The 24,495-nt window shown below is 45.9% G+C and overlaps 11 protein-coding genes across 11 annotated transcripts; 5 read left to right on the top strand and 6 right to left on the bottom strand.

Annotated features, from left to right (window-relative positions):
* Positions 1-1,763: 1,763 nt before the first annotated feature.
* On the top strand, positions 1,764-5,840 carry GGI43DRAFT_406245 (von Willebrand factor type A domain-containing protein). Its single transcript, XM_083206128.1, has one exon. The coding sequence runs from the start codon at positions 2,199-2,201 to the stop codon at positions 5,676-5,678; it is 3,480 nt and encodes a 1,159-aa protein (XP_083060178.1). The 5' UTR covers positions 1,764-2,198; the 3' UTR covers positions 5,679-5,840.
* A 973-nt stretch (positions 5,841-6,813) lies between these two features.
* Positions 6,814-8,309, top strand: GGI43DRAFT_56387 (ABC transporter substrate-binding protein). Its single transcript, XM_083210022.1, has 3 exons — positions 6,814-7,110; positions 7,174-7,552; positions 7,616-8,309. Exons 1-3 carry the CDS (start codon positions 7,034-7,036, stop codon positions 8,234-8,236), a joined length of 1,077 nt encoding a protein of 358 aa, XP_083060177.1. The 5' UTR covers positions 6,814-7,033; the 3' UTR covers positions 8,237-8,309.
* A 287-nt stretch (positions 8,310-8,596) lies between these two features.
* On the bottom strand, positions 8,597-10,267 carry GGI43DRAFT_427797 (uncharacterized protein; the record flags this gene model as incomplete). The annotated part of the gene is made up of 1 exon (XM_083208879.1): positions 8,597-10,267. A coding segment is annotated over one exon (1,666 nt), but the record flags the coding sequence as incomplete, so codon positions are not given.
* An 889-nt stretch (positions 10,268-11,156) lies between these two features.
* Positions 11,157-12,991, bottom strand: GGI43DRAFT_427793 (uncharacterized protein). The gene has a single exon (XM_083208878.1). The coding sequence runs from the start codon at positions 12,769-12,771 to the stop codon at positions 11,167-11,169; it is 1,605 nt and encodes a 534-aa protein (XP_083060175.1). The 5' UTR covers positions 12,772-12,991; the 3' UTR covers positions 11,157-11,166.
* Positions 12,992-13,337: 346 nt separating this feature from the next.
* On the bottom strand, positions 13,338-14,253 carry GGI43DRAFT_406235 (uncharacterized protein). Its single transcript, XM_083206126.1, has 3 exons — positions 13,887-14,253; positions 13,693-13,830; positions 13,338-13,636 (listed from the first exon to the last, which is right to left on the bottom strand). Exon 1 carries the CDS (start codon positions 14,201-14,203, stop codon positions 13,937-13,939), a length of 267 nt encoding a protein of 88 aa, XP_083060173.1. The 5' UTR covers positions 14,204-14,253; the 3' UTR covers positions 13,338-13,636; positions 13,693-13,830; positions 13,887-13,936.
* GGI43DRAFT_406237 (uncharacterized protein) lies at positions 13,338-14,253 on the bottom strand. The gene is made up of 2 exons (XM_083206127.1): positions 13,887-14,253; positions 13,338-13,830 (listed from the first exon to the last, which is right to left on the bottom strand). The coding sequence occupies exons 1-2, from the start codon at positions 13,900-13,902 to the stop codon at positions 13,466-13,468; spliced, it is 381 nt and encodes a 126-aa protein (XP_083060174.1). The 5' UTR covers positions 13,903-14,253; the 3' UTR covers positions 13,338-13,465.
* Positions 14,239-15,873, bottom strand: GGI43DRAFT_406233 (uncharacterized protein). Its single transcript, XM_083206125.1, has one exon. The coding sequence runs from the start codon at positions 15,272-15,274 to the stop codon at positions 14,642-14,644; it is 633 nt and encodes a 210-aa protein (XP_083060172.1). The 5' UTR covers positions 15,275-15,873; the 3' UTR covers positions 14,239-14,641.
* A 42-nt stretch (positions 15,874-15,915) lies between these two features.
* On the bottom strand, positions 15,916-17,554 carry GGI43DRAFT_406229 (SDR family NAD(P)-dependent oxidoreductase). The gene is made up of 4 exons (XM_083206124.1): positions 17,450-17,554; positions 16,610-17,387; positions 16,321-16,543; positions 15,916-16,254 (listed from the first exon to the last, which is right to left on the bottom strand). The coding sequence occupies exons 2-4, from the start codon at positions 17,120-17,122 to the stop codon at positions 16,085-16,087; spliced, it is 906 nt and encodes a 301-aa protein (XP_083060171.1). The 5' UTR covers positions 17,123-17,387; positions 17,450-17,554; the 3' UTR covers positions 15,916-16,084.
* Positions 17,555-17,693: 139 nt separating this feature from the next.
* Positions 17,694-19,437, top strand: GGI43DRAFT_56339 (Zn(II)2Cys6 transcription factor domain-containing protein). Its single transcript, XM_083210020.1, has one exon. The coding sequence runs from the start codon at positions 17,835-17,837 to the stop codon at positions 19,122-19,124; it is 1,290 nt and encodes a 429-aa protein (XP_083060170.1). The 5' UTR covers positions 17,694-17,834; the 3' UTR covers positions 19,125-19,437.
* Positions 19,438-21,031, top strand: GGI43DRAFT_56340 (uncharacterized protein). Its single transcript, XM_083210021.1, has 4 exons — positions 19,438-19,825; positions 19,877-20,485; positions 20,546-20,714; positions 20,774-21,031. The coding sequence occupies exons 1-4, from the start codon at positions 19,751-19,753 to the stop codon at positions 20,908-20,910; spliced, it is 990 nt and encodes a 329-aa protein (XP_083060169.1). The 5' UTR covers positions 19,438-19,750; the 3' UTR covers positions 20,911-21,031.
* Positions 21,032-22,907: 1,876 nt separating this feature from the next.
* GGI43DRAFT_406227 (uncharacterized protein) lies at positions 22,908-24,414 on the top strand. The gene has a single exon (XM_083206123.1). The coding sequence runs from the start codon at positions 23,315-23,317 to the stop codon at positions 24,227-24,229; it is 915 nt and encodes a 304-aa protein (XP_083060168.1). The 5' UTR covers positions 22,908-23,314; the 3' UTR covers positions 24,230-24,414.
* Positions 24,415-24,495: the final 81 nt, after the last annotated feature.

Raw genomic sequence — 24,495 nt, 5'->3', positions numbered from 1 at the left:
TTTGTGGGAGGTAGAAGTAGGAAACTTGGACGATATATTCATCTTTGGTGTCTCATCAAGGGAAACTCTTGTACCATTAGGACCATGCGTGTCCCATTGCCGACAACAATGCAGTATACACACCTTCATAGAAAAGAAGAGTGCAAATTTTCAGCCAAACTCCCGAATTCCATCCACAACAGCCGGCAAGGGTAGTAGGCGATGCGCTCCGATAAAGATACCTGGGAGACAGTTCAGTCAACTGCATGTTCCAGGTCCTCGGGATACTCAGGGTCTTCAGGGTCTTCATGACCCAAAGAGTATTCAGGGTCCTCAGGGTCCTCAGGGTCTTCAGGGTCTTCATGACCCAAAGAGTATTCAGGGTCTTCAGGGTCTTCATGACCCAAAGAGTATTCAGGGTCTTCAGGGTCTTCATGACCCAAAGAGTATTCAGGGTCCTCAGGGTCTTCAGGGTCTTCAGAGTCCTCAGGGTCTTCAGGGTCCTCAGAGTCTTCAATTATCAAAGCTTTGGACTTCGACTGAAGTGTTATCGACTCAGACAGCGCGTTCTCGTGTATGTATGGTGACCAAATAACTCTCAACGAGCGGCAAATTAAGTGTAGTATGCGCAAGACCGACACATGACTACTCACAGGACATGGCAAAAGCCGACGAAAAGGCGATAGAGACTTTGCGATCAAGACTTGATTGACCAGTCAGGAGGAGAAAAAAAGTCTAACACCAAACGGATAGTGAGTTTGACCTCGAAACGAACCTCAAGGCCCAAACGTCTGGATTGTCCGTTGCAGAGTTTGCCTCTATAACGAATGTGCGACTTCGCCATATTTTCATAGCAGTGAATTCATTTTACAAAACTTTTACATAATTTTGCAAAGTCTTTTTTTTCTATATAAACAATTCAACACGCCTGGCGTATTTCCGTTTGCTATGGATGTTCAGAGGTGATACCCTAAATCTCAAAACACAATCCTTGTTCGTGTGCAGTATGCAGAATCAAATGGCGGTGACAATGAAGAAGAAGAGGAAAATGATGGGGGGCATATCCCATACTCTGATTATAGCTGGATAAATGAACGAATGAATTTCCTCGTATTCATTTGTAATGTTCACATCTCTTATCGGGAAATTGCGGCCGTACAGAGGGGTAGCTTTGGTCACGGAGGATGAGACATAGTGTGAGCTTTGCCTTACGGCACTGGGAGAGGATATTGAACCACCTCACTTTATTAGGGTAAATTGACTGGGAAAACACACCAGTAATCTCTGAAGCTGTGGGAATTGAAAGAGTTGTCCAAACGAATGGTAGAAAGCTGATGATGTTGATGAGTGGTTCAATTCATGTGTTGTGACAGAGAGAATTTGAGGGCACTGATGGCACAGCAATTCGCCATTTGCGTAACGCCATAGTTATCGCATCTTCTGCCACAACATGAACCACTAGACTCATATAAGAATAAAATCTTTACTATGAATAACGAGAGGCCGAAAAAAATAAAATAAAATAAAAATCAAGAGACAGGAATAATATTTACACAGTGTATGCCTCAGGTGACTCACCACTCCGAGCTTTTGATTGGTCGTTTGGCACCTCTCTAGACTTTCATTGGTGGTTCGCATCTAGGCGGCAGCCAAAGCATTGATGCCTCGCCGGAATAAAGATTCGCCTTTGTGAGGCCATTCTTTCAATTGGATGCAGATACAACCGTGTAAGATGGTTGGCTGCATTAAGTGGAATCTACCTCTTGGATGGTATCACCATTGAGGCTGTGGAAAACTACTTAAAGCCCCGACACCCTCCCTATGTATCCCTCTCTTCTCTATCCTCATCAGCCTTCACCAATATTCATTACTTTTCTCCGAGTTATCCCATCTTCCCCTCTTGAAATACATTCTTGCGAGCTGTTGTTTTCGTCTTGCATCTTCCCCCACCGCTGGCTTCAGCCGGCCTCAACTTCTCAAACGTCACCGCACTATCAGGACGCTCTTCGTTGGAGTGTTGAACTGTTCACTTAAACCCAAGCACTGAACGTCTGACTGCTTCCCTTCATCTGCTCCCAATCACATTTTTTCACGTCCATCTCTATTTACCCCCATCGACTGCATTTCTACATCTATTCTGCGCTGCCATCACTATCCACCTGCTACTTCTCACTAATATCAATTGCGTCCATCTCAATCCATTGATATCTGGAGCAGATATGTTTACTGCTTTCAGATCCCAGCCTCAGCCTCTCTGTGGACTCTATATCCACAGCAGTGGGTACCGCAGTTTTCTTCCTCTTGTCTCTGTCGATGTTCATACTGCCATCGTTTCTTCAACATCGCGGACTGTCTTGACGCAGACCTTTTATAGCCCCAAGATAGGCACCCTCAAGCATCTTGTGAACGTGAACTACCTTTTCCCACTCTACGATGGAGTATCGGTGGTTGCATTCACTTGCACAGCTGGCTCGCGTGTCATCAAGGGCGTCGTAAAAGAGCGAAACGAAGCCAAGCAGGCCTTTGATGCTGCAGTTGCACAAGGACAGACGGCAGGATTGCTCGAGCAGTCCTCGCAGGCCTCTGATGTCTTCATGACTTCGCTAGGCAATATCCCCACGGGCGAAAACGTCAAAGTCGAAATTACATACCTGGGAGAGCTGAAGCATGATGCTCAAGTTGATGGACTGCGATTTACCATTCCCACGAGCGTGGCTCAGCGATATGGACAATACAGCCTGGGACCAGCGAAAAGTTTTCAGAGCGGGGAGCACATCAGTATCACTGTTGATGTTGATGTCTCTGGCAACTCAGCTATCAAGAGCGTCCAGTCGCCATCGCATCCGATTTCTGTCAATATAGGCACCCTTTCCACTGCAACTTCTGAGCTGCCGTCTCTGCAAAGAGCATATGCTACTCTATCCCAAAGCTCAGTAGAGCTAAACAAAGACTTTGTCATCCAAATTGTCGCCACTGGCCTCGGTGATCCCATGGCTGTCCTTGAAACGCATCCTACAATTCCAAACCAACGAGCTTTGATGGCGACGCTCGTTCCCCGGTTCAATCTACCGACAGCCATGTGCGAAGTGGTCTTTATGTGCGATAGAAGCGGCAGCATGGGCGACGGGCACAAGATACGCAACGTTATCGAGGCACTAAAAGTCTTTCTCAAGTCTTTGCCTGTAGGAGTCAAGTTTAATATCTGCAGCTTTGGATCAAGTTACTCGTTTCTGTGGGAGAGATCCCAAACATACGACGAAAATTCGCTAAAAATGGCCATCAGCCATATCAACACATTTGATGCCAACCTTGGCGGTACGGAAATGTACCATCCAATGGCGGAGATATTTAGCCGACGATATAGTGATATGAATCTCGAAGTCATTTTACTCACTGATGGAGAGACTTGGAACCAAGAACAATTGTTCCAGCTTATCAATACGAATGTCTCTCAAAGCAAGGGCGCCATTCGCGTCTTTACATTGGGCGTGGGAGCAATGGCCAGCCACGCCTTGATTGAAGGCGTTGCTCATGCTGGTAATGGCTTTTCTCAGGCCGTGGCAGATGGCGAAAGAGTGGACAAGATGCTGGTTCGAATGCTCAAAGGAGCTCTTACACCCCATATCAATGACTATACCTTGGAAATCAAGTATGGCAATGATGAAGTGGGAGAAGACGACAATGGGGACGACTTTGAGGTCATTGAAAAGGTAATGGATGCCATGACGCTGGAGATGCCCTCTACTGAGTCGGCAGACATCAACATTGCAGGAAATGACCAGATTACGATTTCCCTGTTTGATCAAAGCGTCCCGGACAAAGATTTGGAAATGTCCAGCACCTCTAAACTAAAGGTGGATCTGCCAGCTGTCACCGTTCCACGTTACCTCCAAGCACCTTTTCAAATCCCCCAGCTTTACCCATTCAGTCGCACGACTGTTTACGTGCTGCTTTCTGACTCGACGCCGGATCGCCAGCCCAAGAGTGTCATTCTCAGAGGAACCTCGAATCACGGTCCGCTCTCGTTGGAAATTCCCATCGCCATCCTTGCGGAAAAAGGCACCACCATACATCAGCTGGCAGCTCGCAAGGCCACGAGAGAGCTTGAAGATGGCCGTGGCTGGATATTCCATGCCAAGGATGAAAAGGGAAAACCGCTACAACAGCGATACGAGGGCCAATTCAGCGACATGGTCAAGAGGGAAGCTGTACGGCTGGGAACGCAGTTCCAAGTCAGCGGCAGGTGGTGCTCGTTTGTCGCCATTGAAGACACTGAACAAAACGCCGATAAGAGTCAAGAGACTGCGACCATAGATGACGATGAAGGAAAAGTCGCAAAAGCCCAAGAAGAGGTCGTGGCTAATAGACCTGATTCGCGAAATGTTCCACCGCCGAACGCGATGAAGTTGAGGCAAAGTATAGTACCTTCTCCAGCAGGATCATCAAATGGACTGATGATGCCGATGGCGCAACAACAAGGGATGGCACAACCACCTGCTTCGGGACCATCAACTACAGAAGCCCAACGACAAGCCCAACTACAGGCTTTTGCACAGGCTAGGGCGCAACAATTGGCACAGCAACAGGCACATCAACAGACACAAGTTCCGGTACATGTTCAGATGAGCACCACCATGGCACGAATTCCGGCACAGGAGCCGGTAAGACCTCTGACACAAACTCGGGAACAAGAGGCACAGCAACAGGCACAAGCTCAGGCGCAACAAGGCATGTTGGAAAGTATGAGCCCAGAAGCTTTACAGGATTATCAAATGCAGCTGATGCTGTTGGAACAACAAAATAAAAAGCGTCTAGTGATGAGGCGAGAGGCTCCGGAGTCAAACCACGCATTACAGGATTATCAAATGGATGGGAGGTTATTAGAACAGAAGAAGAAAAAAAGTCTGATGATGGCTCGACAGCAACAACAACAGCAGCAGCAGCAATCACCACTACCACCACCACCACAACAACAGGGATATGGGGGCTCTTCTATGAGTCCTAAAGGTGGCCTATTTGGGAGTTCATCAATAAACACGACCGGAACGTTGTTTGGAAGCTGCTCGTTCTCTACCCAAGGAGGCGGCCCGTCGTCAGGGTTGTTTGGAAACGCAACTTCATCCAAGCCGGCGGTGGGAGGTTTCGGTTTTGGAAAGCCACCAATGCCAACACAAACGCACAGTCTTTATGCTGGCGGTGCTGCCTCGATCAAGAGAAAATCCACTCATCTTCCTGCAGCCGATTCTAACAAACACATGAAATCAAGTGACGTTTTGCAAGACTTTGATTTTGATAGCTTTCTGGACCAATCTGAAGATATGATAGACTATTCTGACGAGGAAGGCACTCCAATGCCGGCGTCATCTTCAGATCAAAATACTCCGATGTCAGCCTTATTTTCAGAGCAAACATTTATTGGTAATTGGGATTGGAGCTCGAGATTGGAAACGATTGTGGGAATAACAAAGTCGGCGGCGGTGGCGGACATTAAGCTTCCCGGCCAATATGACCAGCTTCACGTCGTGCTGGCCACTCTTTGTGCTGTGGTATTTTTGAAGAAGAAGCTGGCGGAGGAGAAGGACGTCTGGGAACTCATTGTTCAAAAGGCGGAAGATTGGCTTCAAGGGCAAACGCAGGAAGATGTGGCGGAATTGGAGAAGATTGTTGAAGATGCTTTGTTTGCAAACACCGCGGCCTAAATATGAAGAGGTTAATTAATGTTGGCGTATTTCTTTTGTTTAATGAGTAATAAAATTACAACAGATTGAATAGAAAATGCAGAGGAATGTTCCTATTATTACCAGACAGTTGATCAGAAATTGATGTCTCCCCAAAAAATTGTTTCCGGCATATTCAACAAAGCTTTTCGTTTCCAAGATAGTGCCTCGAGTAAATTCTTGCGATTGATAAAATAGAAGCGATACCGATGCCTGTGGCAGTAGAAGAGCTTGTCTTGATCGAAACTGTGCCCAATCCTTGTAGGAGAGAAGTAGAACCCGGGAACGGAGAATGAATATGGGATCCTTGGAAGCTGTCGAAAGCAAGGTCATGAAAATTGATAGGTTACATGTAGTCTGTGGTGCCTAGCGAGTTGGCGCTCTACCAAAGCGTATGGAGGTTGTTTAGCGCTTTGGCCGCTGTATCTGTAGCGAATGTCGCTATAGCACTCTGGTATCTGATTCTAGTAGATAACGTGCCTGAATGGCGAATGTATACTATAATGTTCAGCCCCCAGCTACGAAATTGTTTCTACGTACATGTACACACTATAATATTCACAACTCTTCATCGCCAAGACGAGAGAAATGCCGAACCTGCTGAGCAATAGGATGAGTTCAAGTGGTATATCGACGCTGCGTGAACCTATTTCTCATGGTGGAGTCCAGTGCCATGCTAATCTCTCTAGGACATTGATCGATGTGGATATTGAATGGCATATTGAACGGGACTCAGTTGAGGGGTTTGATCGAACAGGCCATATCGAGCAAAGACGATCTCTACCCTCTTTGACCTTCTGGGTCCACCAACTGCACGTGGCTAATGAGATGTAGAACAGATGTCGTTTTTCTATAGCGCGATGCTTATTTTCGTCATGCCACAGATGGCCACAGCCTACATCCATCAAGATTCGAACATTATGCCGAATCTCTCGATTACAAAAGGCAATGTCTCTGCCGAAGTGCAAAAGAGGGCAACTGCAAAGACCAGCTGGTTGTCTTTCCTCCAAGGCCGACTTTCTGAGCCCAGCCCAGCTAACAGGGACTCTCTTTTAGGCTCTATTCTCCGTCCCCAGTTCAGTTCAAGGTCAATGGTTCGTGGCCGAACCCACAACGTGTTGGTACGCTGCATGATTAGCCTCAATCCTTGCCAAAGTTCTTCCGAGTCCAGGGCGAGTTTTGCGTGCTGTACGACCCTTGTCGGGACAACATACAAGTATAACAATGCTGCCAAGTGCTTGCCCCTCGTCATGCTATGATGCAAGAGGAAAAAAAGACAAGGAGAAAAGAGCAATATTAAAAACCAGCCCTCTTGTTTCCAGCATCTATAGTTGACAATGCAGCCGCGCTCTCTTGTGCTGGCTGCTCTTGTGGCGTCTAGTCATGCCTTTGACACCGTCCAATATGGCGCATTGTGAGTTTTTCTACGCCTTTAACTGCCAACGAAATAGTCTCTAACTACAGCCTTTACGTACAGCTTGGCTACAGCCACTTACTCTGTCGCCAATCAGCTGGGCTTCTTCACTGAGAATGGCCTCAATGTTGTTTATAACCAGGTTCCCAATAGCGCGGCTGCTTTTGCGTCCATCCTCAGCGGCGAATACGACATCCTGACCGCGACAGTTGACAATGCGCTCAACTACCGCTTCAACCAGAACCAAAACGTCACAGTCATAGGCCAATTGGATCAGGGCCCGGATCTTGTCCTCGCCTCAATTCCTTCCATCACCAGCGTCGAACAACTCAAAGGCAAGCCTATAATTATCGATTCGCCCGTCAGCGGCTATGCGTACTTGCTCCAAGATGTTCTATCAACATATGGGCTGTCGCTCGGTAACGGTGACTACTACTTTATGGTGAGTTTATATGGCAAGGTATTAGGATTGCAATGGCTAATCAATTCTCTTCTTGCGCCCTAGACTGTCGGTGGAACTCCCCAAAGATACTCGGCGCTGGTCAACGAAATCCTTCCCAACGGCACAGCTGTATATGCCACTATCCTCACGTATCCTTTCACTGTTGAAAGTGAAGCTCTACCACCCGGAGAGGCTCCCAATATCCTCGCTCGTGTCTCTGACGTCGTCGCTCCCGTCACCTCGAGCGCTTTCACTATTCGCGAGTCCTCCTTGAGCAATGAGACTGAAACTGCTCTTTTGACTCGATTCATAGCCTCTATGTACGCCGCCAACAAATTTTTGCTAGACCCCAAGAACAAGGCGTGCTCCATCCAGGCTCTTGCCAAGCAATTGAGCGTTTCGCAGGAGGTTGCCACACAAGAATATGCCTCTGCAACCAACCCCGTGTCTGGTGAGGTCTCGCCACCATTCAACGATTTTACCGTCAACCAGACCGGCATCATGAACGATGTTACTATCAGAAATAAGTTTGGCGGCTTCACCGTCCCATCGAGTTTCAATTTTACGGAGGCTTTGGTTCCAGGCACTGGCAAGCTCATTGACTATTCTGTCAAGAATGCTGCCGTCGCCGAGTACAACAAGCACCCTTTAAAGGGCAACTGTACCATTCCTTGCCAACGGTAAATAAGGAAGCTGAGAGCTTCTGGATTTGCTCCGATTTCGTTATTTATTCGACATGAATCTATTACAAAGCTGTGTAAATAAAGAAATTACCCGTTGGTTCGACTTTTAATAACTAACTAAGAGGCGACAACTGACTATGAGGCTCCTATACGTTAACAACTGAACATATACACGAAATGACAGATGAAGATACGTTCGGTGACGTGCAAATTTTATTCAATATATTATTCCACCAACTTTGTCTCTTATCCCCAATCTCTTTTTTGGTCATCCCAAACGCATCGCCTCTCTCTTTCGAAGACTCTTACGCTTAAGCCCAGTAGGTCAAGCATCCGAATCGTCCCGGCAGAAATTGTAGCAGTCAACTAAACATGAAATCTTTCCATCTTTTTCCAGTCCTCCTCGAATTCTTTTTCATATCTCTTAATCATCTCCTCTGATTGTTGAAAAGTTCCAGCGCGATCCTCAAGCTTCCCTCTCATTGCTTCAATGTCCTTTTGATCAATCTCTTTGTTGTGTAGCAGATACTCGTGTTGACCTGCCTTATTCCCGTTTATATAGAACAATCTCGCAGCGCGTGTGTTGATGATGTGAGAGAGCTGATTTTCTATTTTATGGACTGACTGATTGACATTCAGAAACTGATGGCAGGCAAATCTGTACCCGATCTCTATGACAACCTTGTCAAATGCAGCAAAATCGCGAGGCTTTTCTATTTGCTGGTTTATTTTGCCTTCGTCGTTTCTCGGTGGGATCCTCAACATTTTGGCTTTTTCCGGCGGATCGAAGAAACCCTCGTCTCCCCAGTATGGGGAGTTGAAGAGATTCGGATTTGGATCCTTACTCTTAACCTTTTTGAGGTCCAAGTATATGCACGCGGTCGTATTGTGGCGTGGCTGATCGTATTGAATATTAACTCGCTTGAATTCTTTTCTTGCTAATAATGCATGTCGGTCTTCGCCCTTTAGGTTGCGCAGTCCAATCGATAGCGTGGGAATGCCCATAAAGGTAAACAAATCCAGAGCACCACTCCGGAACCCCGAGGCCATCTTGTAATATTTGTTATCGTATGACCACTTGAGGAAATAGGCTTCAAAATCTCTGGTCGTGATTTTGTCATTACTGGGTTTCAACTTCTCAATATCCTCCCAGTAGAACCCAATGCCGGGGTTGGTTTTCGCTTCTTCTTCTGATGCAATTTTAAGCCCACACGAGTAAAAATTTATCGTTGTTTTTTCTTGTTTTGCTATCTTTTCAACAATTGCTTTAATTTCCTTGATGGTATTCCCGGTGTCAAGCTCTGGGTAGGCGCCCATTTTAGCTACCGTATCGGCTCTTTTGATACCGGTATCTCGATACATGAAGAGGATGGCGTTCTTATCTCCCTTCTCATCAGGTGTAATCCTGGCTGCCTCCCAGATCCTTTTGAATCCCTCTGACATTTTCGTTATTTCGTCTGACCTGATATGCTTCCAAATATCGGGAGGGATATCCATCCCGTTAATGAGGTTGTTAGGAAGCTCTTTATTATCAGGGACGCAATTGGAGATGAATTGAGTTGCAGAACCCTCACTGTACGTCCTGAGCTCGATCTTTTGGATTGTATTCTTGGGATCTGTCCCATTGTACTTTACTCCGTTCAAGAAGCAACCGGCGAAATCTGTAGGTGCCGTTTTTGCTTTACCATCTTTATCTTTTCCACGGCCATTTATTTCATCATATGTCCACGGAACGACGAAAATATATTGTTTGTCTTTTTCATCTCTTCCAGGTCTCAACACCGATTGAACCAGATAATCTTCGAGATCTTTCGTTTTCCATTTATCCTCTTTATTCTTATTTTTTATATCGGAGTCGTATAGAATAACGGAGCGATTTTCTAATTGCAGTGCGGCTCGCAAATGATACATATCTCCCCGATGAGTGGCAGACATGAGAAAAACCCTTTCCTTGGTTTTTTTATTCTTAGTTTGAAAGACTCCGGGGACAAACAGAATGGGATACCCCTCTGCTATCTCTTCGATGGCCATGGTTGTTGCGCTGCGACTAATCAAGGATTTCTTCAAAGGTACTTTGGAGTTTACAGAGTTACTTCATTATATCAGTAATGAGCTACTCTTGCGTGGATTTGGCTATATTTTATACTTGAGCTATGCGAAGTTACCGCCATCTTTATCCGCTATAATCACATCAGCTGTGGTAGTATCAGCTGCGATGATACCAGCTGCGATAATACCAGCTGTGACAAGATCCGCCGTATCAGCTGTGGCAATTTAGCTATGGTGCGAATCCCCGTATCTCGTTTCTGCAACTGACTGACTAGAACACTCCAAAAACGCTTTGCCGTTGGCAAAATGCTATTGCAATCTTTAACCAGCCTGCATTTGGGTGATCTTCAGAAATGTGCTTGACTGGGCGCCTACTAAAGGTTCAAACTGGGAATTACGCCAAAGCAAAAATATTGGCTGCGTGCGCATTTATTTTAGCTGTCTTTTCTCTTCCCATAAAGCGCCACAGCATCCATAATCAATCCAGCTGAGTCTTTTGTCTCCATGATAGCTGAACAAGGCATGTTTATTTGAGTCAGCTTACTACCTAACACGCGCTGACATAGAAGCTTCGTCTGCAGTAGAAGTCTGTTATCTATTGACGTAGTCGCTATATAGCAAAACAAAGCAATTTACGTGATATTCGCTTTACACGAGATACATGCACGGCTTTTGGATGAATGGAATTCGATTCATGTTGATTTTGGTGTTGAACCTAATCGAATTCTCAAAAAAAAAGTCACTCGTCGTCCAGGCCAAAATTAGGGACAAAGAAGCATACAGTTCTTGTCATGTTCAATGCCATTGATATGTAGAAGAGGCTGACAGAGGAACAGTTAACTAGATAATTGAAAAGCTAACGAGCGAGCGGAAATACTTTAACTAAAAAGAAAAGTTTTTCATCTTTTCCCAATCGTCATCTAAATCCTTCTTATATTTAGCGACCATGTCCTCTGACTGCTGGAGGTCTTTATTGTTTTTCATTTTCTCGTAGTCTTGAAGATCAATCGCCTTGTGCTTCTCAACATACTCTTTTTTCTCTTTATTGGTTCCATTTGGATAGCAGAGTCTCGCAACGCGCGTGTTGATGGTGCAAGTGGGCGGCTCATCTAGGTTATGAACTGATTGGGTGAGGTTCATATATAGAGCGCAAGCAAATCTGTACCCAATCTCTATGACAATCTTGTCAAATGGAGCAAAGGGCCCGGGGGGCTTTGTCTGCGCATCCTTTTTCTCTTTCAGCTCTTTCGGCTTCTTCCTCTCTTCACCACCTTCCGGTGTTGAGAACTCCCAGAATGGAGAGCCGAAGAGAGTCTGCTCTTTTTTGGCTTGCTCTTTGGCTTGCTCTTTTTTAGTTGGAGCTTTTTTGGGTTGATCCTTTTTGACTTGATCCTTTTTGGCTTGATTGCTTTGGGGTGTCTCGCGCCCGGGTCCTACGGCCGCGGTTACTTGGTGCCGTGGCTGGTCATATTGAATATTCACTCGCTTGAATTCTTTTCTTGCCAGCAGTTGGTGCCGCGTCTCCCCCATCAGGTTGCGCAATCCAATCGATACCGTGGGGATACCCATAAAGGTAAACAAATCCAGAGGGCCGCTCCGAAATCCCGAGGCCATCTTATAATAGCCATGCTTGAATGACCATTTCAGGAAATAAGCCTCAAAGTCTCTTGAAGTGATGGTTTCTGGACTAGGGTTCAGCTTGCGAAGATCGATCCAGTATTCCCCAATGCCGGAACCTTGAAGTCCGCATGAGACAATAGTTATCGCTTTTTCTTTTGACTTTTCTATGTCACCCACGATCTTTTCAATTTCTCCAATGGCATTTCCAGTATCAAGCTCTGGGTAGACGCCCAATTTACCTGATGGTCCGGGATCTTTCGTACCAGTATCTCGATACATGAAAAGGATTGTGTTCTTCTCAGCCACAATCCCAGCTCTTGTCCAGATTTTGTTGAATTCAATTGTGAGTTCTTTATATTTGGCTGATTTTTCGTCATTTAGGGCATTGCTAACAATGGCCATACCTTCAGCGATGTCCTTTAAACGCTCCGGCGCGTTGGCGATGTTGGCGATTAATCCGGTCGATTCACTCTCGCTGTACGTCAGTAAGCCGTGTTTTTGGATGTCTTTACCATGGTAAAGATTGTTATCAAGGTAACAGTCATCGAACTTTGTAGGTAGTGGTTTGTCCCCGTTTAACACTTCATATTCCCACGGAACGACGAAAATATGTTTTTTGTTCTTCAATACCGTTTCAGCCAGATAATCCTCGAGGTCCTTCGTCTTAGGTTCCCCGTTATTTTTGCGATTGGAGCCGTAGAGAACTACCGAAAAGTCCTTTTTTAATTGCAACGCGGCTCGAAAATGATACATATCTCCCCGATGTGTGGCAGACATGAGAAAGACGGAATCGCCATCTTTAAAAACGTTGGGTACAAAAAGCTGCTTTTGCTTTTTGGCTGTTGCTTTGAGACCGAAAAAATTCATTTTTTTTTTTTCAAGAGTACCTTAGGCTTTGCGTAGCTACTATGTTAAATCGCTAATGAGTTATTGTTTTTGCATGGAGTTAGCCATCTTTTATACCCGGGCTGCGTGAAGCCACTATCATCATTCGGACATTTGCTTTGATAACAATACTAGCTGAAGTACAAATGTCAGCTGTGGTAATGTCAGCTGTGATAATATCAGCTGTGGTAACAAAATCAGCTGCGGTAATATTAGCTAAGAAAAGTGTCGAAGTAAAAAAAGATTCTCGATACGCAGCTATTTTCACTCTTTTCTCTTCCCGTAAAACGCCACATTACGTACCTGTAGTCAATTCGGCTGACCTTTTGTATCCAAGAGAGCTGAATGAGCCATGTTTATTTGAAAGTAAGCTTACTATGCACTCGGGCTTAGACAAGCGCCCTCTAGAGAAGAAATTTGAATTATTTGTTGATAGATGTGGCCTGTTACTACCGTGATGCAGCGGCTAATCGTCTACCACGCGGCTTGGTAAAACAAAAAAATAGTTTGCGCATTACTTGCTTTACATAAAATGAATACACAGGTTTCGGATGCGTGCGATATGACTCTTGTTTATTTTGGTATCCAACCAGCTTGGATAAAAATTCACAGCCAGCGTTACTAAAACACCAAATATTTAATGAAGTTTTCTGCTTCCATCCCTCGTGCAAAACCGCTATACCGTTCGAAGACTCTCTGAGCAATAACCATATAGAAAAAGAAGAATGAAAAGAGACTCAAAGTACAGAAAAGGTTGTCCCAGCGACATAATAGAGGGTGGGCGAGATCGAATTCCAGTGACGAAGACGGTGAAACCCAGAGCTTTCGAGTTTGGGGGTCCAAGTCTCTGAAATTTGTCAATAACTGAAAGTAAAAAAGAAGAAAAGAAAAGAAAAGGCTCACAGGTGTGATGGTAGAGGTAGTAGAGGTAGTAGAAACAGAGGGTGCTCAGAGCAGTGCAAATGGTGGATTGCAGCATCGGCAAGGAGCGTGCTGTGGAATTGTGTGGTGCACCACGACGGGTGGGAATAAGACGTGAGACTAGGTGTTTTTGTTAATATCGTTTCTCAAACTGAAACCAGAGGCTGCGATCTTACCTGACGCAACTGTCATCGGTATGAGCTACATGTGTGGCGGAGGAACAATTTTATGTAACGCCGAAAGTCTTTGACACTTTGAACTTTGGTGCAGCGGTCGTCTGTTCTTGAGCTGACGCTGCCTCTTTCCTGGGCGTGGCATCATATATATCATCCATCGCCATGTGCTGTGATCCAGAATTTGGATAGAGTTTATCTGTTTGGCCGAATTTAGCATCTGGAGGCGACTCGCTTCCTGACAGGCTGTCAGAAAAATACCAAATGCCTTTTTGCGCATCACTCACCATAAAAGTTGAGCTGAAGCAATCCCTCTCCATCTAATCGGCCTTGGCCTCAATAGACTGCCTGCCGACCAGATGAAGAGGGCTCGGTAGAATTGAAGAGACAAAAGTAAAAGAGGGAGAAGGGGTGAGAAATATTAACGGTAGAAAACTTGCTCATAGCACGTAATAGAGCCACGTGGCAGTAGGTCTTTCCTTTGATGTGAACATCACCTTGTTGAAAAGATCGGTCAGCTGGCAAGTAGCGGTGGCACGTATTCGTATTGTGCAGGCGAATGATCTCGCCGTCATTTAGCGGTTGGTACCTATATGGGAGCCAAATTCTTGTAGGCATTGTATTGAAAGTGTACGGGATTATAAACATCCTTGAGGCTGCCGCTGTAGTGTTGTTCTTATCGTAGATTCAGGCCACTTCCCCATCCTCTTGTGGTTCGTATAGACTTAAATCCCAGCCCTCATATTTTTTAAGAGTTATTAATATGTAGTAGTAAAATTACTAAATAAATCCAGTGCCGTAAGAATGACATTTCCAAATGTCGCCGTTTCTTCCAGCCTATTGAGGATCATTGACTTTGCGCAGCACTGAGTAACTCGCTCCACGTCTCGGAAATTCTCAACAGGACACTCTGAGACTTTCATTATTATAGTAGAGCCTATTGTAACTCTTAGCTCGAGGGAGCCAGGTTCAAGCGGGTAGATGCTGAGAAAACCGCCCGCCAAACTAAGAATCAAGGCCGAATTGTCTGCTCTAGTTTCTCCCATCTCTTGTTCTTTGCAGTAAAGAACAGCACCAAGGGCCACCATTGCGATAATAGCAGCACTGTACTCAATCAAGCTATAGTCGGCGGTTTGTAGCGTTGGGAATATTGAATTTGGATTGGAGCGAGCTGGCATCAAAAGATCCCGAAGCAAATATCGCATTCGCAAAAGCTGAGGGTTTAATCCCGTCATGCCACTTGTCAAATAATTGGCCGTGTCTTGTAAATTCGGGATGGTGTCATCTTGGTACGGCGGCTGCGGAAACCTGTTTTGTATTTCTCTGAGAAGTTGGTTGTGTCCAATCCCCTTAAAGTCGTAGTAGTGTAAGTATGTCGCAAAACATTCCATGCCAGCAATTAAACAAGTCTCTCGTTCGCGGCAATGCGTCACACCAAGATTCGCAAATCTCGCGGCCTAGTGATATAATAGCCTTCCAGTATGGTTGTTATTGGCAAGCGCGCTTAATTGAATGCTCTTGTCAGACTTCTTTCGCGCAAAGATCCTCCCTGCGTATTCCGGTTGAACCTTGATGAGATCCAAAAGTAGCGGATCGAATGTTCTTGGTGGCATAGGCCGCGCATAGTTCAGTACAGCGGCTACTGATTCAGGAATATGTGACATGCGCCACGATGCTGTCAGCCACGGTTTACCTCCAGTGCGCCGTTCATGGAGCCATATAACATCTAATGAGACTTCCCGATTGCGATTTTCGCAGTAAGTGTGAAGAGCATTGTCATCAGCTTGTTCTTTAGGCGTCAATGGCGGTGGAATAGCGCCTGTCAATCTATAACGGGGCTGGGTTAATTTGTTCATGTCGAGCTCATACGTTAATGCCAAGTGATTGAGGGATATTCAGCTTACAGGTGGCGGCAAATGACCCTATTATATATGACACTGAGGAATGAAGTCTCTACCATTGTGGTTATTAGTTATATGGCTGATTGGATTAACTTTCAAAGTTTAGGGCGACCAGCTGAGGAAGAAACTAATCGGAAACGTCGATTTAACACAATCTCGTATTCTGGAGGAATGCTACGCGAAACTACCCAGGGCTAGTGTAGTTACAGAGTTTTGGTTGGCGCTACCGCAACGACGCAAATGCTGCGAGATGGGCTCACAGACAGCCACTTCTTAGAGCTTTAGAATCGTGAGAGGCAATCAAAGTCCAACGACTCCCACGCGGAGGTAAGCCTGATCCTCATCAATCTTCTTCCTCGCCTCTTCCGTCTTCAGGTCCTCCACGTCCCATGCAGCCCAAGTAAAGCGGCCGTGGAGAAACTTGGCCTCCTCAGAGGTCGCCCAAACAGCGTAATGAGCGGGGAGATTAACTATACGCGATTGTTAATGACAAAAAGGAAAAGAAACAAGAGGCTAATCAGAGGCTTTTATCGTACCATCATCCCATGCAAAGGCGTCTTTTGGAACGCCAGCGTTTGCCACCGATGCCGTATATATCACGCCAGGATGGAAGCTCAGCACTTGCATATCATCTGGCAAGACCCCTTGAGCAACCATTTGCACTGTCAACGTTCCTGCGTTCTTTGTAGTGCAATATCCGGGGTAGTTTTTGGCGGCTGTGACATCATGAATAGCCAAGGTCGAAATGTTTATGAGCGACTGCATATCTCTTAGTACCTATGAAAGCAAACAGATTTCTTACATTAGACAACGAGTGCAACTTACCAGCTTTTGCCCGGCTACACGCTTCTTTTGATGGTAGAATCGATCGATAAGATCCAAGTTTGCGCCGACGTTTGTCACAAAGCTGGGCCATAGCTCGTCATATCCCAACTCCATCATCGTAGCTTGGCTATCTGCTACACGCGCAGCGTTAAGAACCAAGACATCGACTACAATCCCGTCACTTTCAAGCTGTGCCCAGGCTTTCTCTGTGGCTGAGCGATCCGACGCATCCAAAAGCTGGCCAATATATTTTGTTTTTGGGTGGTCCTTGGATAAGGCCTTGACAGCATCGTTCAAGGGACCTTCTCGGCGGCCAGTAAGGATGACAGTGGCGGCTTCAGCCAAGCCAAAGGAATGGCAGATGGCCAAACCGATGCCTGCAGAGGCTCCTGTTACGTAGACGACGCGACCCTTCTGGGAGAGTTCTGGGCGCAAAGGAGATATAGCATCATATGGCGTCTTGTGGACTGTCTTGACAGCGTCGGGCTTTGGAAAAGTCGGGGCAGCGGCCATGATGAGAGATATAAAATAGGAAGAGTAGTAGACTATTGAAGGGAGAGATGAAGTTGTACTGGGTGCTTTGAGTAGATTGTCACATCATGATGAGGGAAGTGACGGTAGTATTTATGCATTCCATCATTGTATCTAAACTCCTGTTTTTCCCAAGTCGAGTCTTCTGATGTGATACAAGACTATTGATGGCTTGGACAGTTCTCTAACTCCGAGTTGGCGGATGTTTTGCGGATGGTTGAATCGCGTGTTTGCTCCACTGGTGGTGCTGGGGAAGTTTTGTCAGTACGTAGTTGCTGAATATATGGCGAAACCCGCTAAGAGCCTCACCAACTTCCAATTGTAGGTATGCCTGATTGCATAAATACATTGTCAATAAATCCGACCATCAGTGCGCATTGCATCATTTGGCTGTAAATGCCAATGGCAGCCAAGTTCATCGGTTAGTGTTGGTTGAGTAATTAGTGCAGGTAATCAAACGTGAGTTTTCCGCCCATGTTCCGCACAATGTTCCGCAGCGCATTCTGGCACTTATAATCTTCCTCCCTTTTTCCGACATACAACTTCCCGCCACATACAGACAGTTTCCCGCAACATACAAACCAGAAGCACTTCTGTATTTCCGAGCAATCAAGATACAGACAGATTATTAACTGTTTCCGCAATAGCCCGCCGATAACAAAGCATTATCCGCAGTTCAGCTATAGAGACAGCCATGACGAAAGAGGTTAATTCCGACACCCAGTCACAATCATCGCTGTTACAGCGGCAACGAGCGTGTATTCCCTGCACTCAGGCAAAGCGACGCTGCGACAAGAGCCGTCCCTTTTGTCAGCGGTGCTTGGGCAAGCAAATCAAATGCCATTATTCATCGCGCCGTCTCTATGCTCGTCGTGAAGGCGATGGGTCTTCCAAGACAGAGTCTACTGCTGCAGCATCGGAGCCTTCACTGGACTCGTCAACAACGCTGTTGTTCACTGATGACGGGAGTGAGGATAGAGATGAAGAAGAAAATATTTCTCGAGCTGACGCTGATGTAAACAATCAACAATTGTTCAGTCGTCCTTGGTTTCTGAAAGCTGAGCACTGGATCATCCACCATCATGCACTGCATACGCCACCCGCAATACGCAGCTCTGCCGTCCAGCAATATATTCGCTGCATAAAAAAATGGCTTCGACAATGGATCGACTGCAACCACTGCCCCATCATACATAGATCCCTGTATGAGGATACAGGGATGCCTCCATGCATTCAAGACGCATATGCTGCTTTGGCAATTTACGGCAACAAAAACGAACAAAACGAACATGTGGTGATGCAGCTCATCCAAGACAAAGCCAATGCGCTCTTGGAGGCAAACTCCGAAAACAAAGATCCGCTGGTTGACATGTTTGCATCCTCAACCCCTCTTTCTACCAGCCAACACTTGGCCAGAGTACTGTCCCTATACATCTATCAGTTCATCCGGCTCTTTGACGGTCATATTCGTCAGCGAGCCTTGGCTGAGAAGCAGATCCCCGTTTTGGAAGCCTGGACAGCACAGCTTTGGGAATCCGTAAACCTCGATGTCACTCTACACAACACATTCGGCGGAGAGTACCTGGCTGTTAAAGACAAAATAGACATGGCTGAACACCTGTGGCGCAACTGGATCTTGATGGAGAATGTGCGCCGAGTCTGGATGGTGTGCACATACACACAGTGCATCTACCTCATCACTCGCGATGGAACTAGTGAATGTACCGGGACCATTGACTTTACGGCTCGCTATGGTCTCTGGGATGCCACTTCTGCGGCGGTGTGGCTGCGTTTGTTGGAACAGAAAGATCCCTTGTCTGTTGTGCCGCACGATTCGGACTGGCTACGCGAAGCAACCACAATCAAGGATATCGACACATTTAGTATAGCAAACATGAGTTTGGGGTTGGATTCGGATAAGATGGATGCTTGGATTGCAAACACGACGAATATGCGCCTTGAAGCGCTGATGGATGCGAGTTGACCACTAGTTGCTGGAATATAGCATTTTGAACAATGCAATATGGATAATGCTCTGCAACTTGTCATCTCATGTTCAAGAGAAATACATCCTGGGGAACCCTTTTTACACTCCATGACTCGCAAATGAGGCGTCGAGCGGTCGAGAGCGGCCGCTCGCTAGTGCACAAGCGGCCGCCTGAATTCCGATCGCTAGGAAGCCCTTGCGTCAGCCAATTTTTCTGCAATGGGATAATCAGCTCTTTGGGTAGCATAATTATGCTGATTAATTCCGAATATATCGATAAATCCGGTAAGAAATAGTCCATGTCGAGTGGAGACTGGCCAGCTTTGTTATCTTGGTTCGTTGTGACGATATCGACTTGGCCCCCCGAATGCCGTGGATGGCGTCACATTAGATTGCAAGCTCTATCCAAAACGCTTCACGATGAATTTCGGAGGAAAAAGGTTGATTTAGTCCCCGAACTCCATTTGAAGCTGTAACTCATGTTCACTTGGATAAAGGAGGCTTTGGTATATATATATACAGCAGAGATGACTCAGAGAATCTCTCTCCAAGCCATATCACATCACTATCGCCCGAATCGACTTTTATCCACATAATCCAGATATAGAACAACTCTCGGCATTATGGGTGTTCTAACTCAAATGTGGCCACCCAAACCGGCCTTCACAGAGCACAACTTAAGCAATTTAGCCGATAAGGTGTGTAATACTTTGCGTTATCCTTTGCGCCCTCGCTCATGTTTCATATAGGTCTATATCGTCACCGGATCCAACACAGGCGTTGGAAAAGAGCTTGCGCAAATCCTCTACTCCAAGAACGCCGCGGTCTATATCGCAGCCCGTAGCCAGGCCAAAGGTGCCGAAGCTATCGACGCTATTCGAGCTGCCTGTCCCTCTTCGACGGGACGCCTCGAATTCCTCGCTCTCGATCTATCCGACTTGGAAGCTGTCGCAACATCAGCCAGAGAATTCCTCAAAAGAGAGTCCAAATTGGATGTCCTCTTCAATAATGCCGGTGTGATGCATCCGCCGCAAGGCTCAACGACGAAGCAGGGATATGAGCTCCAGCTGGGTGTGAATAACCTTGGACACTTGCTCTTTACAGAGCTCCTGACCCCATTGTTAGCCAACACAGCCAGAAGCTATCTACCGTTTTCAAAGGACACAGTCAGAGTCGTCTGGGTGAGCTCGCTATACTCGGAAATGGGATCACCCAAGGGCGGATTCGATCCAGACAACATGAACTACGAGAAGAAAGACGAGGGCTCCTTTTTCAAGTATTCTGTGAGCAAAGCTGGTGTATATTATCAGGGATCAGAATACGCAAAGAGACACAAAGACAAAGGAATTATTAGCATGGTGAGTGTCGATGTCGGGATGAACCAAGCTTGAACAATGCACGCACTAACAAAGAGGCAGACTGTCAATCCAGGAAATCTCAGATCTGATCTCCAACGACATCATGAGGACGGGCTGCTGAAGAAAATTAACAAGAAAATACTTTTATTTCCTCCAATCAACGGAGCGTATTCGGAGCTCTTTTGTGGCCTATCTCCAGATGTGACGGCAGCGAAGTCGGGAAGTTATGGTACGCATTGTTTTACCAGTCAAGCAGTTTCGATACTGGGTGCTAACTAGCTATCGCAGTAATCCCATGGGGACGAATTGCCAAGATTCGAGAAGATATCGACAATGGTTCTCGAAGCATAAAAGAAGGGGGAACTGGTATGGCTGAGAAGTGGTATGACTGGTGTTATGAGCGTATCGAGCCGTTCATGGCTTAATACAGCTGCAAGATAATAATTTCAAGAGCTTGAGACTGTAAAGAGCTCACAACTGGCTACTGTATTATTTCGTTGTACCTTGTAATTTGGCGCTGCGGGCTCGGTATTGGAACTAGGTTCAAGCATCTGTTTGGGTAGATTTGCACCCCGAAGAGTAAGAATTGAGCAATTTTGGTGCTTGTCGTTCCAAATGGCTTGGATTTTGCGCAATATATCTCGTTATGCTGTATAAAGTTGATGTTCAGTCAAGAAGAATGCCCAACTGAGCCCATTCTCCTTCCAGGGTAGGGAGAGACGAATCTGGTGCCATTTGGCATGCTACCAACTCCATCGCTGGTTTACGACTGCTTTCTGCATTGTTAACAGTCTCGAATTTGTAATAAAATTTGTATTGTTCTGCAAACTCTACTACGCAATTGAATGTGAGCATCTGTTGTTGGTTACGTCCTGTTAGTGAAAGTGGAACTGGCATTAGTGTCGAAGCAAAAAGGTAGGACAGCATCACGAGTTGCGAAAATCCAAAGTGGATTGACAGCTATATTTTCCGTTGATTTGGTAATTCATCCGTCGCCACACGCAAAATCTAGCACTATCTCCACTATCCACTATATGTGATGGCTAAGCAATGGCAGTGATTTAGTGCCGCATTTTCTTGCTCACCTCACCGAGTGAGTCACTACCAATAAGTAAGCAGCGCTGCGAAAATAGAATGCTTCTTTGTCATTATTCACTATCGCCATTGAAGCGGTTCCTGTAAGTAGAGAGGAGTGAAAAAGATATATTTGAGAAGCATTACGCAGCTAAAATGCATTTTCTGCAATTCGTTGCTCTTTTCTACCACTTCAGAATTCCTCAGACGCTGACCAAAGGCGAGGCGTGGTCCACTCACAAAAATAGTAAGACAAAGTCAGTACGGGAAAAATGAACACTATTGAACCAGACTATCCAATTTCGTACTTAATAGCTAACTGTTCACCACGAAAAAACGTGACAATGCGCGCAGCCTTAAAAGTACATAGGTATCTTAGGCACTGTTCATCGTCAAACTCAAACTCAGACACAGCTAGCAATCCTGTCGTTATTATTGACGTCTGAATAATAATTAAGCAAAGAAGCTCAAAAGTTTTGATACAATCCAGACCATAGCGGCTGCAGTTACTAAGAATTTGAGGTTAACTCTTTCAGTTAATTTCTCATCTTGCCTTTTGTGAAGAATATTAATAAGTACATTTCTTAAAATATATTAAGACGTCAGAGTAAAAATGAAGATAAGAAGTGGGAATGATAAAAATAGCCGCAAAATTCATTGGACAAAAGGGGGGGGGGGGGGTGTTATTCATAAGTAGTTGGGGAGCGGCTTGAATTTCACCCTTGTAAGCCCATAGATGACCAAGCATTAGTGGGACACTGATCAATCTGTAGGGAGCTAATCTTAAGAGTTGAAGATCACCCGATTTAGTAGCCCCAATTTGTATTTCAACGGCGGCTGAGTGAGATATGTGGCGGGTTTCATATGCAATACGCGGAGCCGATCGATCGTTTCGATGGGTGTGTTATGTAGGATAGTACATAATTGTGAGGCAACGCTATGTTAGTCGATATGTACCTAATAGCACGTTTCAGCACCAAACGGGGCAATCAGAGTGGTGTCTTGCTGGACGGGGAAACTGGAGGTGGCTATGCCTTTAAGTTGGAGGCGTTACGATGGCACTTTAAGCAGACTTTGCAAAAAGTGCGATAAGCCTGAATTTCAAAAGAAAAACTAAAAATAATAAAATAACATACTATTGCATATATAGGGTATAAATACTGTATTTATTTATTACAATTATAGCATAATAGGCTGAAATAATCTTTATTCATTTGGAAGTATCATTGATCAATTATTGGCCCGATGTCCTTGATTAGATAAAGGTGATGGCTTAGATTTAACTCAATAAGGGCCATCTGTAATGCAAAATCTAATAAACTGCCAAAATTGGAAATTGGCTGGCAGGTCTGGATCAGAGCGTCCTCAAGAGTTAAATTCAGACTACCAATGATGTACGCAATATTCGAAACGCCTCGCTTCGTTTCTACCTCAGGAAATATGTTACACGATAAGGAGGTACAAGCTGATTGGCGTCAAGCATCAAGGAACTGAAACTGTTCTCTCACTGTAATTGACGGTGGGATGCCTGACGTGATGCAAGGCTACATGTACCTTACACCATCTCTCTTTCGTGTGGCGATATCAGTAACCCCGCAAGGAATGGTTCACTGTGCTGGAGGGGCTGTATCTGCCCGGTTTCATTGTATACAACCCACAGAAAGACAAGCATCTTCTCTACTTCCTTATTTATCACCAACAAAGAATTAGCTTTTTTAGAAAGAATCCCACAGAGATAAGATTACAACCGCTGAGATGGGCGTACCCAAGCCAACATACCACCTTCCGCCAAACTTCTCGACCCCGCCACCTCCCAAAGGGCCATTTCATCTAGGTACCATCATCAAGGACTTCGACCGCAAGGAGCAGATGTACCCGCTCAACCACGGCAAAGACAAGAACGGAAATGCCAAACGCATCGCAATCGACAAGGACGACATCTATACAGACCACAAGGGCGGCTTTGAGGCCACGCGGTGGCGGCTCAAGAGCGGCGAGCTGGGGCTGTGGGCCAAATGCGTCGGGGTGGATGGCCTGGGCGGTGGGGCCAGCACCTCGGGCAAGTGCAGCGAGAACGACACGTACAAGTTCGACAGCGTTGACACGGAGTACTTCTACCCCTCGCCCTCGTATATCTCGCAGTGTATGGGACTCTCCGATGTCAAGGAGTACACGGAAGTGACCAAATACAAGAAAGCTGTGTATCTCGTCACAGGAGTGAAGGTCGCCAAGGGAGCCTCTGTGCGCTTGGAGGCCGATAGCGAGATTATAGGCAAGCTAGAGGTGAACATGAACAACCCCGTTTTAGCCTCGGTCCAGCTTGGCCCACGCGCAGGAGGCAGAGTCCAAGAGAAGCCCGTCGATGACTTTGAGGAGTCGAGTGATATCGTGGTAGGCATACAGTGTCTAAAAATCTACTACAAGTCCAGCTTGTTCGGAGCGGGGAAGAAGCTGAAGGACGTCGTCTACACTGATGGTGCCACATTCCTAGGCGATGAGATAAAGAAGCAGGAGGTGCTGTTCGAAGATCTTGTCTTCGCGGCGCCTGAGGATTATGACAACTCAAAGTTCTCTGCCCATAGCCAAGTCATAGAGGAAGGAGAGGACGATGAGATGTGGATTCTCCCCGCGGATCAATCTGAGTGCCTCTACCACCTCTACCACCTCTAGCACCTCTAGCATCTCTAGCATCTCTAGCACCTCTAGCATCTCTAGCACCTCTAGCATCTAGCATCTCTAGCACCTCTAGCATCTCTGGCATCTCTACTGCCTCTATTACCTTTGCAGTTTGCCCTTGTAGAGCCAAAGTCGACTTTATAGTCCAGCTAGTTCTCTAATATATAACCATGTATTCATTCTCCCTTTTTGTAAGAATCTTACTACTTGACTTATTGTGGAACCAATTGCTGGAATTGTACTCCGTAAGCACTGGGTTA

The sequence above is a fragment of the Trichoderma evansii genome, assembly GCF_050947405.1.
Source record: "Trichoderma evansii strain SZMC 28006 chromosome Unknown GGI43scaffold_11, whole genome shotgun sequence".
Classification (NCBI taxonomy): Eukaryota; Fungi; Ascomycota; class Sordariomycetes; order Hypocreales; family Hypocreaceae; genus Trichoderma; species Trichoderma evansii.
The sequence above is the reverse complement of the archived record's forward strand: the minus strand, read 5'-3'. Positions and strand labels throughout refer to the sequence as shown.

Excerpts from the sequence above, each read along its gene's own strand:
- GGI43DRAFT_406233 (XM_083206125.1), bottom strand. The coding sequence starts at position 15,274 with ATGGAATGTTTTGCGACATACTTACACTACTACGACTTTAAGGGGATT.
- GGI43DRAFT_406229 (XM_083206124.1), bottom strand. The coding sequence starts at position 17,122 with ATGGCCGCTGCCCCGACTTTTCCAAAGCCCGACGCTGTCAAGACAGTC. Across the intron at positions 16,544-16,609 it reads GTGTAGCCGGGCAAAAGCTG|TCGCTCATAAACATTTCGAC; the intron begins GTAAGTTGCACT and ends AGAGATATGCAG. Across the intron at positions 16,255-16,320 it reads CGCCTTTGCATGGGATGATG|TTAATCTCCCCGCTCATTAC; the intron begins GTACGATAAAAG and ends AATCGCGTATAG.
- GGI43DRAFT_56339 (XM_083210020.1), top strand. The coding sequence starts at position 17,835 with ATGACGAAAGAGGTTAATTCCGACACCCAGTCACAATCATCGCTGTTA.
- GGI43DRAFT_406235 (XM_083206126.1), bottom strand. The coding sequence starts at position 14,203 with ATGGAGAGGGATTGCTTCAGCTCAACTTTTATGGTGAGTGATGCGCAA.
- GGI43DRAFT_406245 (XM_083206128.1), top strand. The coding sequence starts at position 2,199 with ATGTTTACTGCTTTCAGATCCCAGCCTCAGCCTCTCTGTGGACTCTAT.
- GGI43DRAFT_406227 (XM_083206123.1), top strand. The coding sequence starts at position 23,315 with ATGGGCGTACCCAAGCCAACATACCACCTTCCGCCAAACTTCTCGACC.
- GGI43DRAFT_427793 (XM_083208878.1), bottom strand. The coding sequence starts at position 12,771 with ATGAATTTTTTCGGTCTCAAAGCAACAGCCAAAAAGCAAAAGCAGCTT.
- GGI43DRAFT_56340 (XM_083210021.1), top strand. The coding sequence starts at position 19,751 with ATGGGTGTTCTAACTCAAATGTGGCCACCCAAACCGGCCTTCACAGAG. Across the intron at positions 19,826-19,876 it reads TAAGCAATTTAGCCGATAAG|GTCTATATCGTCACCGGATC; the intron begins GTGTGTAATACT and ends TGTTTCATATAG. Across the intron at positions 20,486-20,545 it reads ACAAAGGAATTATTAGCATG|ACTGTCAATCCAGGAAATCT; the intron begins GTGAGTGTCGAT and ends ACAAAGAGGCAG.
- GGI43DRAFT_56387 (XM_083210022.1), top strand. The coding sequence starts at position 7,034 with ATGCAGCCGCGCTCTCTTGTGCTGGCTGCTCTTGTGGCGTCTAGTCAT. Across the intron at positions 7,111-7,173 it reads ACCGTCCAATATGGCGCATT|CTTGGCTACAGCCACTTACT; the intron begins GTGAGTTTTTCT and ends CTTTACGTACAG. Across the intron at positions 7,553-7,615 it reads ACGGTGACTACTACTTTATG|ACTGTCGGTGGAACTCCCCA; the intron begins GTGAGTTTATAT and ends CTTGCGCCCTAG.